The 15,085-nt window shown below is 49.1% G+C and overlaps 1 protein-coding gene across 1 annotated transcript; it reads left to right on the forward strand.

Annotated features, from left to right (window-relative positions):
• The first annotated feature begins 11,979 nt into the window (after positions 1–11,979).
• On the forward strand, positions 11,980–13,375 carry LOC123100206 (uncharacterized). The gene has a single exon (XM_044522168.1). The coding sequence runs from the start codon at positions 12,281–12,283 to the stop codon at positions 13,286–13,288; it is 1,008 nt and encodes a 335-aa protein (XP_044378103.1). The 5' UTR covers positions 11,980–12,280; the 3' UTR covers positions 13,289–13,375.
• Positions 13,376–15,085: the final 1,710 nt, after the last annotated feature.

Genomic DNA, 15,085 nt, shown 5'->3' on the forward strand with positions numbered 1-15,085 from the left:
TTCCTCCGCATCCAACCCCACTTCGGGCTGTGGCTCAAAGTCTTCAACGTGAAGCCGAAGGTGGTGGATGGCCAGCACGCAGAGTGCGGAGGAGCCATGGTGAGTAAGCTGTCCAACGTCTCCTGGGCGAAAGGCACTTTTGTGGATACAGTAAAGGAGTGGCAGAAACAGTGGTTCAACATCACAGAACCCCGCGGCACCACCTGGGCCGCAGCCACCGAATTCCGCTCCGGTGCTACCATGCGACTCACCTCCTGGTCGAGAAGAGTCCGAACTGGTGTTCGCCCGATGAGCTGATAGCGTTGCAGACGCGCGTCCAAAGCATGATAGCCAAGGACGTCAAGCTTGTCGATGTAATCCAGGTGATGCTAGTTCGCCGGATCCTCCCATGCCAGCGCAGAAGTCGCCCTCTGTGGGATTTTAATCCGAAGAAGCATCAAACCCTGGTGAGGCTCTTTGAAACCACCCACGAAGATGCCTAGAAGTTGCTCTTTAAGGGCAATGAGAAACCGCTCGATGGTCCCACACTGTTCCTTTTGTAGGGCTTCTTCCGCTGACCGGACTTGGAGCCGCTGAATCCGACGTTAACTGTGGTGTCATCGGTGTTACCGCCATTGCTTCGGCGTTCGTGTCTGTTGCGCCGGAGCTTGCCGGTGCTGTTTTTGGCCTCAGAGGGGCCCGCCTCGTTGGCTGTGTTTTTGCTATGAGCCAGCCAGCTATCCTCACCCGTGCAAAAGCAGGTCATGAGTGCCGTGAGGGCTGCCATGGATTTCGGCTTTTCTTGGCCGAGGTGGCGGGCGAGCCACTCGTCACGGATGCTGTGTTTGAAGGCCGCTAGGGCTTCGGCATCCGGACAGTCAACGATCTGGTTCTTTTTGGTTAGGAACCTAGTCCAGAATTTTCTAGCAGATTCTCCAGGTTGTTGAACTATATGACTTAAGTCATCAGCGTCTGGTGGCTGGACATAAGTGCCTTGGAAGTTGTCAAGAAAAGCTTCTTCCAAGTCCTCCCAGCTGCCGATGGAATTTTCGGGTAGGCTATTTAACCAATGTCTAGCTGGTCCTTTTAGTTTCAGTGGGAGGTATTTGATGGCGTGGAGATCGTCTCCTCGGGCCATATGGATGTGGAGAATAAAATCTTCGATCCATACTGCGGGATCGGTTGTTCCGCCGTATGATTCAATATTGACGGGCTTGCACCCCTCGGGGAATTCATGATCCAGTACTTCATCTGTGAAGCAAAGAGGGTGTGCGGTGCCTCTATATCGGGCCGCGTCGCGGCGCACCTCCGATGAAGTCCACCTACGGTTATCGGCCCGGGGATGACTAGGTTTGTCACGTCCGAATAGGTAGCCGTCATCCCGAGTCGAAAAGCGTCCTCGCGATCCGTAGATTGATCTGGTGTGTCCTGCCCTACTGTCCAGGTCCTGCCGAAGGTCGTATGTATAGTCCCGAGTTGTTTTGTCTCTGTCTTTGCGGGGCGGTGGGGCAGGCTGCTGTTCGGCATGAGTTGCCGTTTTGTCCCGACCGCGGGGTGGTCGGTCCGCCGCACTGTCCCGACCTCACGGTGGTCGTTCCGCATTGCGCGGGGGAGGTATGGGCTCCGGAGCCTCCTCATCGAATTGAGGTAGCAGTCTGCGCTTCGGGTAACTCTTGGCTGGACGCTTGAGGCCGTATTCTTTGGCTGCCAGGACATCAGTCCATCTGTCGATGAGTAGGTCTTGATCAGCTTGAAGCTGCTGCTGCTTCTTCTTCACGCTTCTTGCAGTGGCTATCAGCTGGCGCTTGAAGCGTTCCTGCTCGAGGGGTGCCTCAGGCACGATGAAATCCTCGTTGCTGAGGCTCTCCTCCTCCTAGAAGAGAGGACGATAGCTATCGTCATCCGGCTCATTGGGCATAGCCTGTTTGTTAACTTGCCCTTTGCCTTGTTCCTCCTGTTCGGATGTTGCTCCAGCAGGGTCTTCATTGTTTTTGGCGTCGTCCGGAGTACTATTTTCTCCGGTGCCAGTATTGCTATCTTTCAAGCGATGTGACTTAGAATGGCGTTTAGGGCGACGGTGCTTGGACTATGTCTCAGGAGGTATATTCTCAACTGGATCTTCTTTGTCATCGTCATCAACTTTTTTAGGTGTATCAACCATGTACACATCGTATGAGGAAGTGGTCGTCCATCGCCCAGTAAATGGCGTGTTTTGACCCTGCTCCTCATCGTCATCGTCGTCCATGCCGTCGATGTCTTCGGAGCCATAATCAAGAGTGTCGGTTAAGTCCTCGACAGTGGCTATGAAGTGGGTGGCGGGTGGGAAGCAAAATTCTCCGTCGTCAGCCCCTAGTTCGAACCGGACATAGTTCGGCTGTGAGTCCCCCGCCAAGGACAGATTTTTCAACGAGTTTAGCACGTCGCCCAGGGGCGAGTGTTGGAAGATATCTACGGCGCCGAATTCGAAAATCGATAACCGATCCAACTCGGTGTCCGCAGGCGTCCGTGGTTCAGAACTTATAGCCGGAGACGAGTCCGAAGTTCCGTTGACGCAAATATTGCAAGGTGTCAAGTCTGAGTGCGGCTCCAACACCGCGGACTCTGTGGCCTCAGATGGCGCAATCTGCTCCAGATTTAAGGCCGTTGTAGCAACAGGAACTATCTCCTGGATGTGATCCGATGACAGATTTAAGTCATGTTCATCTGAGCGAGGGGGAGCGATCGCCGCGGTCTCAAATCCGTCGAAGGTCAAGTCTCCATGGATGTCCGTGACGTAGTTCAAGCTTCTGAATCTGACCTGATGGCCAGGGGCGTAGTTATCGATCTGCTCCAGATGGCCAAGCGAGTTGGCCCACAGTACGAAGCCGCCGAATACAAAGATCTGTCCGGGGAGGAAGGTTTCTCCTTGGACAGCGTCACTATTGACAATTGAAGGGGCCATCGAACCATTTGTCGACGGCACAATGGAACTCTCAATGAAAGCACCAATGTCGGTGTCAAAACCGGCGGATCTCGGGTAGGGGGTCCCGAACTGTGCGTCTAAGGTCGATGGTTACAGGAGACAGGGGACACGATGTTTACCCAGGTTCGGGCCCTCTTTATGGAGGTAATACCCTACTTCCTGCTTGATTGATCTTGATGAATATGAGTATTACAAGAGTTGATCTACCACGAGATCGTAATGGCTAAACCCTAGAAGCCTAGCCTGTATGACTATGGTAATGAGTCTGTCCTTTCCGGACTACACCCTCCGGTTTATATAGACACCGAGGGGATCTAGGGTTACATAGAGTCGGTTACATAAGAAGGAATCTTCATAGTTGGTCGCCAAGCTTGCCTTCCACGCCAAGGAGAGTCCAATCCGGACATGGGTACAGTCTTTGGCCTTCATGTCTTCACAGCCCACCAGTCCGTCCCATTGATAATAGGCCGGACGCCCAAGGACCCCTTAGTCCAGGACTCCCTCAGTCTTCACTGGGATAAAGTGAGCTACTTTGGTCAAGCGATCCACTACTACCCAGATAGAATCATATCCCGATCGGGTCCTAGGCAATCCGGTGATGAAATCCATGCCAAGCTTGTCCCACTTCCATTCGGGTATCGACATAGGCTGCAGTAATCCTGCTGGCTTCTGATGTTCTGCCTTCACCCTCTGACATACATCACATACGGGTACATACTCGGCAATATCCTTCTTCTTTCAGTCCACCAGAAACGTTCCTTCAAATCCAAATACATCTTGGTGTTTCCGGGGTGTATCGAGTATGGCGAGTCATGAGCTTCTTGAAGTATCAACTTCCTGATCTCTGCATTATTGGGCACATACACACGGTCCTCGAACCACAAGGTGTCGTGCTCATCCTCACGAAAACCTTTAGCTTTTCCTTTGCTCATTTTCTCCTTTATTTCATCAATTTCTTTGTCGTCCTTCTGAGCTTCTCGAATCTTTCCCAATAACGTTGACTGAACCTCTAATGCTGCGACAAAGCCTCTAGGAACTATCTCCAAATGAAGCTCCCTGAGATCTTCTGCTAACTCCTTTGGCAATCCTCCGCTTACGAGGGTATTGACATAACTCTTCCGGCTCAAAGCATCTGCTACGACATTGGCCTTTCCTGGATGACAGTGCAACTTCATATCATAATCCTTAATGAGCTCCAACTATCTCCTCTGCCTGAGGTTCAGCTCCTTCTGAGTAAAAATGTACTTCAAACTCTTGTGATCCGTGTACACATCACAACTGTTTCCAATAAGATAATGTCTCCAGGTCTTGAGCGCATGCACTACAGCTGCTAACTCCAAATCATGCGTGGCATAATTCAACTTATGCGGTCGGAGTTGTCGTGAGGCATATGAAACAACTCTTCCGTCTTGCATAAGTACTCCTCCAAGTCCTAAGCGAGAGGCGTCGCAATACACTTGGAAATCCTTGCGTATATCCGGCAGAATCAGCATTGGGGCTGTAGTCAAACGTTTCTTCAACTCCTGGAAACTTGCTTCACATTCTTCAGTCCAATGGAACTTAGTATCTTTATTCAACAACGCCGTCATAGGCTTTGCAATCTTGGAAAAAATCTCAATGAATCTCCGATAGTATCCCGCGAGTCCAAGAAAACTGCGGATCTCCCCAACTGAGGTGGGTGCCAACCACTCAGTGACTGACTGAACCTTGGTAGGATCCACTGCTATACCTTCTCCTGATATAACATGTCCAAGAAATCCAACTTCCTTCAACCAAAACTCACATTTGTTGAACTTGGCATATAACTGATGTTCCCTGAGCTTCTCCAGAACTAAATGCAAATGCTCCTTGTGTTCCTCTTCATTCTTTGAGTATACCAAGATATCATCAATGAACACCACAACAAACTTATCCAAGAATTCCATGAACACCTTGTTCATCATACTCATGAAATAGGCAGGGGCGTTAGTCAAACCAAATGACATAACCGTATACTCATATAGCCCATACCTTGTGGTAAAAGCTGTCTTACGTATATCCTTTTCCCTAAGCTTCAGCTGGTGATATCCTGATCGCAGATCGATCTTTGAAAACACTTTAGCTCCTTGCAGTTGGTCAAATAAATCATTGATCATCGGCAGTGGGTACTTGTTCTTGCTTGTCACTTCGTTCAACGCACGATAATCAACAACCATCCTTAACGATCCATCCTTCTTCTCAACCAAGATCACTTGGGCTCCCCATGATGATGAACTTCGTCGAATGTACCCTTTCTCCAATAACTCCTTAATCTGCTTCTTAATCTCCTCCAGATCATTTGCGGGCATCCGGTATGGTCTCTTCGATATTGGTTCGGTGCCTGGCAATAGCTCTATCAAAAACTCAATATCTCGATCTGGCGGCATGCCTGGTAACTCCTCTGGAAATACATCTGGGTAATCCTTCACTACAGGCACTTCCTCCTGAACAACTCCCGTGAGAGAATTTACTTGGGCCCTCCTCGGTGCATGCCTCGAAACATACTTGATCCGCTTTCCCTCCGGGGTGGTGAGTAGAATTGACCTACTAGCATAGTCAATGTTTCCTCCATACTTCGATAACCAATCATTCCTAGTATCACATCCAATCCTTGTGACTCCAAAATTATTAGGTCTGAGGGGAAAACATGGCTACCAATGGTTAAGGGTATCCGATCGCACCATCGGCTAGCCATATACTCTGCACCTGGTGAGCTTACTAACAAGGGTGTCCTAAGGGCTAAGGTGGGTAACTTAAACTTGTCCACAAATCCCCTTGAAATGTATGAATGCGATGCACCAGTATCGAAAAGAACGAGAGCGGTAAATGACTTAACCAAAAACTTACCGGTGACTGCATCTGGTTGTTCTTCAACCTCCTCCACGTTCACGTGGTTCACTTGTCCCCTGTTGAAAGGGTTGGGCTTCTTCCCCGAGCTTCCATTGCCATTGCCATTCCTTGCTTCAGAACATTCAGTGGCATAGTGTCCAGTCTTCCCACACTTGAAACAAGTAATGTGACTTAGGTCCTTCTTGGCGGGCGTGGCTGGATTCGAGTGGTTCTGATTGCTGCCTGCTCCATTCCCGTTTCCATTCTTGGGGCCACTGTGGTTATGCGAACCTCCTCCATTGTGGGTATGGCCTCCATGATTATGGGTAAGTCCTCCCGAGTTCGGGGTGAAACGAGGCTTCTGCTGAGCTCCAGAATTGTATTTTCCTTGTCCATACTTCCTCTTGCGGCTCTCAATCTGCTGCTGCTTCCCTCAATCATGAGAGCCTTGTCTACCAACTCCTGGTAGTTGTTAAATGTTGCCACCATCAACTGCATGCTCATCTCATCATTCAGCCCTTCCATAAACTTCTCCTGCGTCGCGGCATCTATGGCCACATCATCAGGGGCATAATGAGATAGCTTACTAAACTCATCTACGTACTGAGCCGCAGTACGATTTCCCTGGTGCAAGTTGCGAACTCACGCTTCTTCATGCTCATAGCTCCAGTTGAGACATGGGCTGTGCGAAATGCTTGCTGAAACTGATCCCAAGTGATATTGGCTATAGGGGAAGTGGATGTGTAATTTTCCCACCATGAAGCTGCTGGTCCATCCAACTGATGTGCGGCAAAACGCACCTTCTCTGCATCTGTGCAACCTGCGGTGGTCAACTCCCTTCCAATCCTGTGTAGCCAGTCATCCGCAACTATTGGCTCGGTGCTACTGGAAAACACCGGCGGCTGCAACCTCAGAAAACGGGCTAAATTGTCAACTGGAGGCGGGTTGTTGTTGTTGTTGCTTTGGTTCTGGACTAATATCTGCATCAAGGCATTTTGCTGCTGGATCAACTGGGTGATCTCAGGTGGGAAGACAAATCCGGTGTCACGTCTCGGAGGCATCTGATGAGTTTTAGAGGGGAGAGATTAGAATAGAAATGAGGTCTAGTGAGAAAGCACTAGCCATATGCACATGAAACAAACACAATCATAACACACCAATCAATTCAAGCAAGGGCATACAATCGGTCTAGAACTATCGTTACAAAAGTGCTCAGACTACTACTATATACAAGGGAATACTACTAGTCATGTGGTGGTCATCTGGAAATTTTGATCGGTGGAAGACTCCATGATATCCGCTCCAGCTTCGTCTTCATAATCATCATCACTATCGTCGGGGTCGGAGTCGGTGTCGTCGATGATGATGTAGTCTTCAGAACGAATTTCCTTGGGTTCGTCGTCTTCTCCTCCTGCCGCAGGGTCTCCCATAAAAACTCCTAACTTCCTTGTCAGGTCGTCATTCTTTTCCACAAGTATCGTCATTTCCTCCTCATATCCATCGCGTGTAGACTTGAGTTCCTCTTCTAGCTCTGTGATCCTAGTCATCGCCTTCTTCAAATCTATCATGCTTGCGCACATCTGATTCTCCTGACGACGGATGTGCTGGTTTAGCTCCTGGATGAAAGCTGCAATGGACCTGTTCCTCCTGGTGCTGACTATCTTCCATTGCTCATCTCGGCGCCCACATATTTGGTAGATAGTATCCTTCAGCTCTTGTTTGTAGACTTCTCCAATACGTCCCATAGCAATGTGGGCTGCCATGCTCTTGCCTAGACTCCAGGTTGGTGCATCAAAGCAAAACTCTATGGGCTCAGTGACTGGCGTGAATGACCTTCCTGGATCTTGAACTCGGATCATCCAAAGCTCCTCTTCTGGTAAAGTGGCAGTGTAGGTCCCGTTGAAGCTTGGTATTCCGATGTTCAGGTACCTAGTGACTTCCTTCAAGTGTCGTCCAAAGGGTGTGTCTTCATCCGGTTGTGCAAACTAGTTCCTTGAGTCAGCCATCCTAAAGAGTAGAAAATGAAGAGGAGTCAGAAATGAGTAGAGAAGAGTGACCTATGGCTCATCTTAGTGGTCGTGTCCTACATTCAGCGTGTGCTCTGATACCATCTTGTAGCGACCCGACCTCAGACTGTCAAGTCTCTGTGCTTCAGTGTCATCCCTGGATCGATAATGCTGACACACACAGAACTCGAATGGATTTATAACAGAGTAGCAATCACACACTTATTACATCGGATGTCTCAAAAGAGAACTTATTACAATAAATATGGCTTAAGGCCATCTAAATAAGATAACAGCGGAAGGCTTGGAAGATAAAGCGAGTCCATCAACTCCAACGGCATAGCTGAGTGCATGACAAACAACCTATGGCACCTTACTCGTCGTCTGAAAAGTCTGCAACATGATACGTTGTAGCCCGAAAACGGGTCAGCACATGGAATATGCTGGCAATATAACACAGTAGAGCAATGAACAGATGAATGCTATCACTACATGCATATATGGCTGGTGGAGGCTCTAAGGTTATATTGTTTTGCGAAAAGCCAATTTTTCCCTACATCAAAGGAATAAGTTTTATTTAACTATCATGGTGGTTGAAACATCATTGAGAAGGTTCCTCCAACTCAATCCCAATTAAAGTAATCATTAACAACCCAACAAATTAATTTAGAGTGATGAGATCAAATCAATGATACTCAAAATGTCCATAACCGGGGACACGACTAACCATGATTAGTTTATACACTCTACAGAGGTTTGCGCACTTTTCCCCACAAGACTCGATCTCCTCCGTTGGATTTCTCGCACTGCATGGTGTTTGAGAAACGGATGACCGAGACACAGTCTTTCAGAAGCATGAACTCTAACCCCGGGTAGACAGTACCAACCTACATCCCCTACATCTTCTAGCCTACCACTGGAAGAGGTCATGCAACATACTCAACTATGCTAGAACCATAATAGCTTGTGGCTGCACACGGAAGTTTCTAGCATGAATAATCTTATGATCCCTTTGAGCCTGGGTGGCAGACCGTAGGATGATCACACGGGTCCTCCGGGATATCCTAGGACAACACTGGATTCTCCAGGTGCCCACAAGCAATCCACCCAGATGTGTATTAAAGTTGCCACCTTAAGTTGAACCATTAATTAACAACTCACATCTGTTATGGATTCACTCAACCCCAATCCACGTCTACGAGCATAGCATGGCGATATAAGCATAACGTATAAGTAACTCCCAGGGGTTTGATAATAAACAGGGAAATAGGTTCTACCTCATCATCTACTTCCCAAATACCCACATGTTAAGAGATCCTACTCATGCAATGTGTGAGGGTTGAACTAATGCATAAAAACTGGGTATGATCAAAGTGTTACTTGCCTTGCTAACGATCCGCAAAACCTAGTGACTCGTAGTAGCACGCTTCGCACTCCAGGAATTCTATCCCAAACAAACAATAACATACATAAGCAATCGAGCAAAGAAGCACGGGTAAAACCCAAATAAGAAGATCTAACCAGAAAGTTCAACTGAAGAACTCCGGTTTGCAAAAAGAATCAAATCAAACGGAGCAACGAAACTCAAACTACGAAAGAAACAAGATCCGATTACTAATCTGGATTAGAGTCAAATTTTACAGCACCAAAATCTTGTTCAAGTTAGTCAAACAGAAAGAGAACTTCCAGACGAAGATCTAGGCGCTTGTTTCACCTGATTTGGATAAACGAGCGAAAAGTAATACTAGATCGAAGATTAGGGCAGAAATCGCGATCGGAAATAATCGCGGAAAACCCTGGAAAAAGGAAAACTGACGAACAGGCTAACGAACTAACGTTCGTTGTCTGCAGTTAACGGATGAAAGGCGTTCGTTAAAACGAACGTACGGACGAACGTCCGCTATTTAACTAAACCGCAGAAAACAAAAATCGATAAAAAACGATCTAGGGTTTCAAAAAAACCGAACGGTTTTTCTCGCGAAAACCGACGGCGGTGGCGGCGGCGGACGGCGGGATGGCGGCGAGGCGAGGCGGCGGACAGCGGCGGCAGAGGCGCGACGCGGCGGCGGGGCGAGGCGGCGGACAGCGGCGGCGGCGGCGCGATGAGGCAGCGGTGGCGGATCGGGCGGGCGACGCTAGGGTTAGGGCAGGCGGCGGCGCGACTTGGGCCTCGGGGGTCGCGGGCCACGGCTTATAAAGCCAGCCGGGCCAGGAGTCCTAGTCGGACACGGCCCGGTTAGGTCTGTTCACTTTAAAAAAAAAAACTTGACACAGAAAAATAACGAAAGAAATACTAAACGGACTGCAAAAATGCTGAAATAAATTTTCACGGTCCTCTAATAATATTACAGACAAAGTGAACATTTATTTGGGCCTCTAATACAATTTTGGAAAACGCACATTTTTCCTAATTCTAATAAAATAGCAGTAAAATCCAAATAAAATTTATTTATTTAATTTTAATATTTTCCCTTCAAAATTTCATTTATTTTGGAGAAGTCATATTATCTCATCTCATATATTTTAATATAAAATATTTTTGGAGAGAAAAACAATTAAAACCAAAGTGATCCTTGTTTCGATATTTGATAAAATTCAAATATGAAGAACGTGAAATCCCCAACTCTCTCCGTGGGTCCTTGAGTTGCTTAGAATTTCGAGGATCGCAGAACGAAATGCAATAAAAATATGATATGCATGAATGACCTATGTATAACATTCCAAATTGAAAATTTGGGATGTTACAATTCCTCTCCATCTAATCAAATTCATTAGTTTGTTGGCCTATGAATCTCTCTTCATGATGTGCATCTTGACCTAGCCACTCCTGATGCCATATCATGGACAGCTCTTTCAAATGGTGATTACTCTATGGCTTTGGCTTATAGGCAGCAATTCAAAGGTGTGTTGGTTTGTTTCAAGGCACACAAGCTTTGGGAGTCCCAGGTTGAGTCGAAGTGCAAGCTGTTTGTCCGCTTCTCCTACATCTCAAAGCACTAACTACGAACCGTCTTGCTATTCACGGTTCGCCTCATGAAGAGGTTTGCAATCTATGCCGCACTGAATTTCAAACAAACGAGCATCTCTCTCAGGGTCGCTTTTTGTTCTGGGCATTTGGGCTATCGTTGATGGATGGTCCTTGATCATGGCAAGCTTGGACCCAGAATTTCTTTTCCACGATTTAGGACGAGTGGAACAAAACTATTAAGGTTTTGGACTCGTCGAGGCGAGGTGGCATGCATGAAAGGAGAGTAACTAGGGACTTTTCCAGAAAATTTCTCTGCAGCTTTTGGATGTTGCTTGCCTTGTCACGGGGGACCTTCTCCAGTTCGGTTGGTTGTGGCAAATGACATGTAATTCTTAGGGCTTTTTTGTCTTGTAAATATCTTTTGTACACTTTTACTTGTACCCCATCTATATGAACTCGGCATACCATTTGCATTTTACCGTCTAAAAGCAATCCTTAAAAGTAAATTGCCCAGTCGGTCTGGTTCCTTGCAACAAATTAGTAGGAATTTGAAGGTGCAAAAATGGCACTAGACTATGAAAATGAAAGACTAGTTAAATTGGTGTGCTTTTGAGTAAAAGGAAAACAAGAAAGATATGTACTTTGTACAAGCCCTACTTGATCAATAATGTGCATTAGTTATCCAGAAGAAAAGTGCAACAATGATGACGCGGTGGCCACCAAATCCCCCAACAAACTATAGCTACAGTTAAACAAGCGCTCCCAACTACCAATGTCTCACAAATAAAGTCAGAAGGTCCATCGCCAGGACTAGCAAAATTTTGGATGAAGGACCTAAAAAACTCAGCACTCATTCACTGGAAGTGAAATCAGAGAGTATGGCACGAGGCACGGCAGTTTCGGGGGGGAAAACTGTGGTAACCACCCCGCTTCTGGTGCTACCGAAAGCGCGCCGATCCCGCTCGCAGTTTACGTTAACTTTTCAGAACCCCGATGTCTCGTTCTCACGCGCTCTCGCCGGGGAAACGTGACCTGTCGGTCACAATACGCAACGCCTTGGAGTTGACGTGTCTCTGTCCGGAAGCCATCAAGAACTGATTTTGTTTCCTTTAAGCTGAATTTTTTGGCCGATTCACAATTCATTCACCAACAAGTTACACTACATGTCTGCATTGTTATCTCCATCGTCGCTGACGAGCCTCAGGTCATCTCGAGTCTATCTTTCTTGTCTCCATCGGATGCTAGGTACAAGGGGCCCATCAGCTAAACCATCCCCATCCCACACTCTGCAAGCAACATGAGCACCACACCAACACCCATGAGGCGCAGCATGGTACGGGGGATCCATAAGATGAGTGAGCAGGTGGAGGAGCTCCTGCAGGGAAGCCATCATTAGCCACCCCGATGCAGAATGCACACTGCTGTTAGCAGCTGCAGCAGATCAAGAAAGAGGAGAAGGATAAGAAAGATAACATCATCGCCGTATCACCATTAGGATTGGCTGATCCGGTGGCGGCCATGTCGTACGATCAGGTGCTCTCTGTTCTCGGAGGTGGCGGCAAGGCGGCGGCGGCGAGCGCGTGGAGCGGCCATGGAAGCAACATCACGAGGCAGATCGTCAAGTGCACCAGGTGGCAGCTGGAGGAGACCACCGACCTCATCACCTGCCCTTACCACTACTACTGCGACAGCTCCTACCCGGGCGACTACTCGGCTGCCGTCGGCGCCCTCGTCGCCGTTTTAGCCCTTTATTGCCTCCTGTCCGCGGCGGCCTTCACGGTGGTAGAGATCGTCAGGGCTGGCGGCGGCAGCCCGGCGACGGCGGGCGGTGGCGTCTGGCGGATCAAGCGGAAGTACCTGGTGCCGTCGGGGCCCTTCTTGATGCCGCTGGTGCTGCTGGTGCTCGCCAAGGGGCAGCGGATCAACGCCGTCTTCCCGCTCGCGCGGCTCGGCCCGGCATTGCTGCTCACGCTGCAGGCGTCGGCGCTGGCGTTCCGGAACGAGGCCGACGGCGACGTGCGCTACGCCGTGCTCGAGGCGTCCACCGTGTCCGGGATCCTGCACGCGAGCCTGTACCTGGACGCCGTCGTGCTGCCCTACTACACGGGCACGGACGCGCTCCGGTGGTCGCGGTTCTCCGGCAAGTGCGCCACCTGCCTCTGCCGGATGGAGCCTCTGGTGGTGGGCGGCCGGACGGTGCTCTACCGGGGCCTGTCCAAGACAGCGCTGGCCATCATTTTCGCGCTCTGCTCCAGGATGGTGTGCCGGATCTACGGCGAGGAGCGGCTGAGCGCGTGGACGCGGTCGGCGCTGGAGGTCGCGGGCTGGCTTTTCGTGTCTTGCGACGCCGTGTACCTCGCCGGCTGGGTGATTGCAGAGGGTGCCATGGCGAGCGCGGTCGTGTACGGGCTCGTCGCCGGGCTGGTGTTCTTGTGTGTATTTGGGAAGGTTTACAGATTCTTGGCGTTGGTGGAGAACAGGCAGGTCCAATGGAAACCAAGCCTTACCTGCCACAATGTGGTTTGATCATTTCTTTCTTTCTCCTTTCCTTATGGTTTCGGATGAAATTGTAAAGAACAATGACCAATTAAGTCAGCTTTTGTGTGTATATAATTGCAAAGCATTATAATAGTTAATTGGGATTTTGTGTGCACATTTTTTTAGAATGCACAAAAAGATAATTGTAAAGCATATGAGCCACATAACTTCGCTGATTGAACAGCTTTTTTATTTTTGAAGTTTTAGCTTCCTGAAAGGACTTTATAAGATATGCCCACTAGATAATTAAAAAAGGCAAGAAGTAGGCTAGAATTAAACACCACTCTACTACTCAGCTTTTTCTTTCCTTTTACTAAAAGACTCAGCAAATATCTCCATGCCAGTGTTGACAACATGAGGCTATGATCTCAGCATTTGGTAGGTGATTGGGACAAATTAACCATAACAATGTGGTAGCTAGTTCGCCCGTGAAGCAATGACCTACCTGATGGGTGTTTTCCCATGCTAATTCATGAGCAATCACCTAATTTTCATCCAGCTGAAACAATTCGTTTTTGTTGGGGATATAACTATTGGGTATGAACCGCACAAGAGGGGCCGGGTTATACCAGTGGCGACTTATCAATGAAGATGGCGGGTCATAGCAAGCTCATTGACGGCCCAAGACCTAGAGGCGGCTTGAGGCCCAAGGGGATGAACCGCCACATGAATAACTTGTATTGTAAGGCAAGCTTAGTTAGTCACCGGACCGGACACGATGTGTATGAGCCGGCCGGGACTCTGTAAGCCACCGGGCATCAGCCTGTGATATAAAGGGGTGACCCGGCGGCGAGTTAGGGGCAAGAGACAAGAGATCGAGAACTAGGTCATGCGTATTCGCTCCCTAGTAATCGAAACCCAAGCAATACAACCCCAAACTGGATTAGGCCTTTACCTTCACCGCAAGGGGCCGAACCAGTATAAACTCTCGGTGTCCTTTGTCCCGATTAACCCCTTTAAGCTAACTTAGTTGCGATGGCTCCACGACTAAGTCCTTCTGCTAGGACATCTGCCGTGTCAACTCCACGATAGTTGGCGCCCACCATGGGGCCAGCGCACGGTGGTTTCGAGTTCTTAAAGGGCATCTTTGAAGGGATCAAGGGATACGCTGTGGGCCGGATGATCAAGAATCGTCGCGGCAAGCTCTACATCAACAACGCAGGCTGGGGCCCCGAGGCCGGCTCAATTGAGTACGGGTACCGGGTCCCCTTCGGCGGAATCCACGTCTTCATCGGCAAGATCGGCGAACCGGGCCCTGAGCCGGACACCTGCACCGACATCATCGAGACGGCTCAGCGTGGACGATCCGCCCAGGTTCAACCCGCCGTGAAGCGTGCCTTTGTTGGTTTTATCCATGGGGCTGAGTTTGAGGAAGGATCTGTGTCTGGTGGTGAGACGACCATCTACTCTGATGGTGAGTCGTCAACCGGCGAGACCAATTCAATGTATCAACTGCAAGACGGCCGGCTTGGGGGCTGTTCCGATAGCGATAGTATTCCGGACCCCTATGAGCCGCCGACCAGGGTGGCAATCTTCATGGCCCGTACACAGCCGACGCTTGGTTCAACAACCGCTGCGGCTATGACCTCTAGCTCAACGGTTGCGGCGATGGCTTGTGCTAGCGGCCCTGCGCGCCCGCCGGCTCAAGTTCTCACAGAGTTGTTGCAGGCTTTGGCGACTTTAATGGGGGTGGAGGTGACCCCGGACACTCAGGAACATCATAAGGTTGATGTGGCAAATCTGCTAGATGAGATAGCTCAGGCTAAGGAGGAACTGGCGGCTGAA

The sequence above is a fragment of the Triticum aestivum genome, chromosome 4D (genome assembly GCF_018294505.1).
Source record: "Triticum aestivum cultivar Chinese Spring chromosome 4D, IWGSC CS RefSeq v2.1, whole genome shotgun sequence".
NCBI classification, from domain to species: Eukaryota; Viridiplantae; Streptophyta; class Magnoliopsida; order Poales; family Poaceae; genus Triticum; species Triticum aestivum.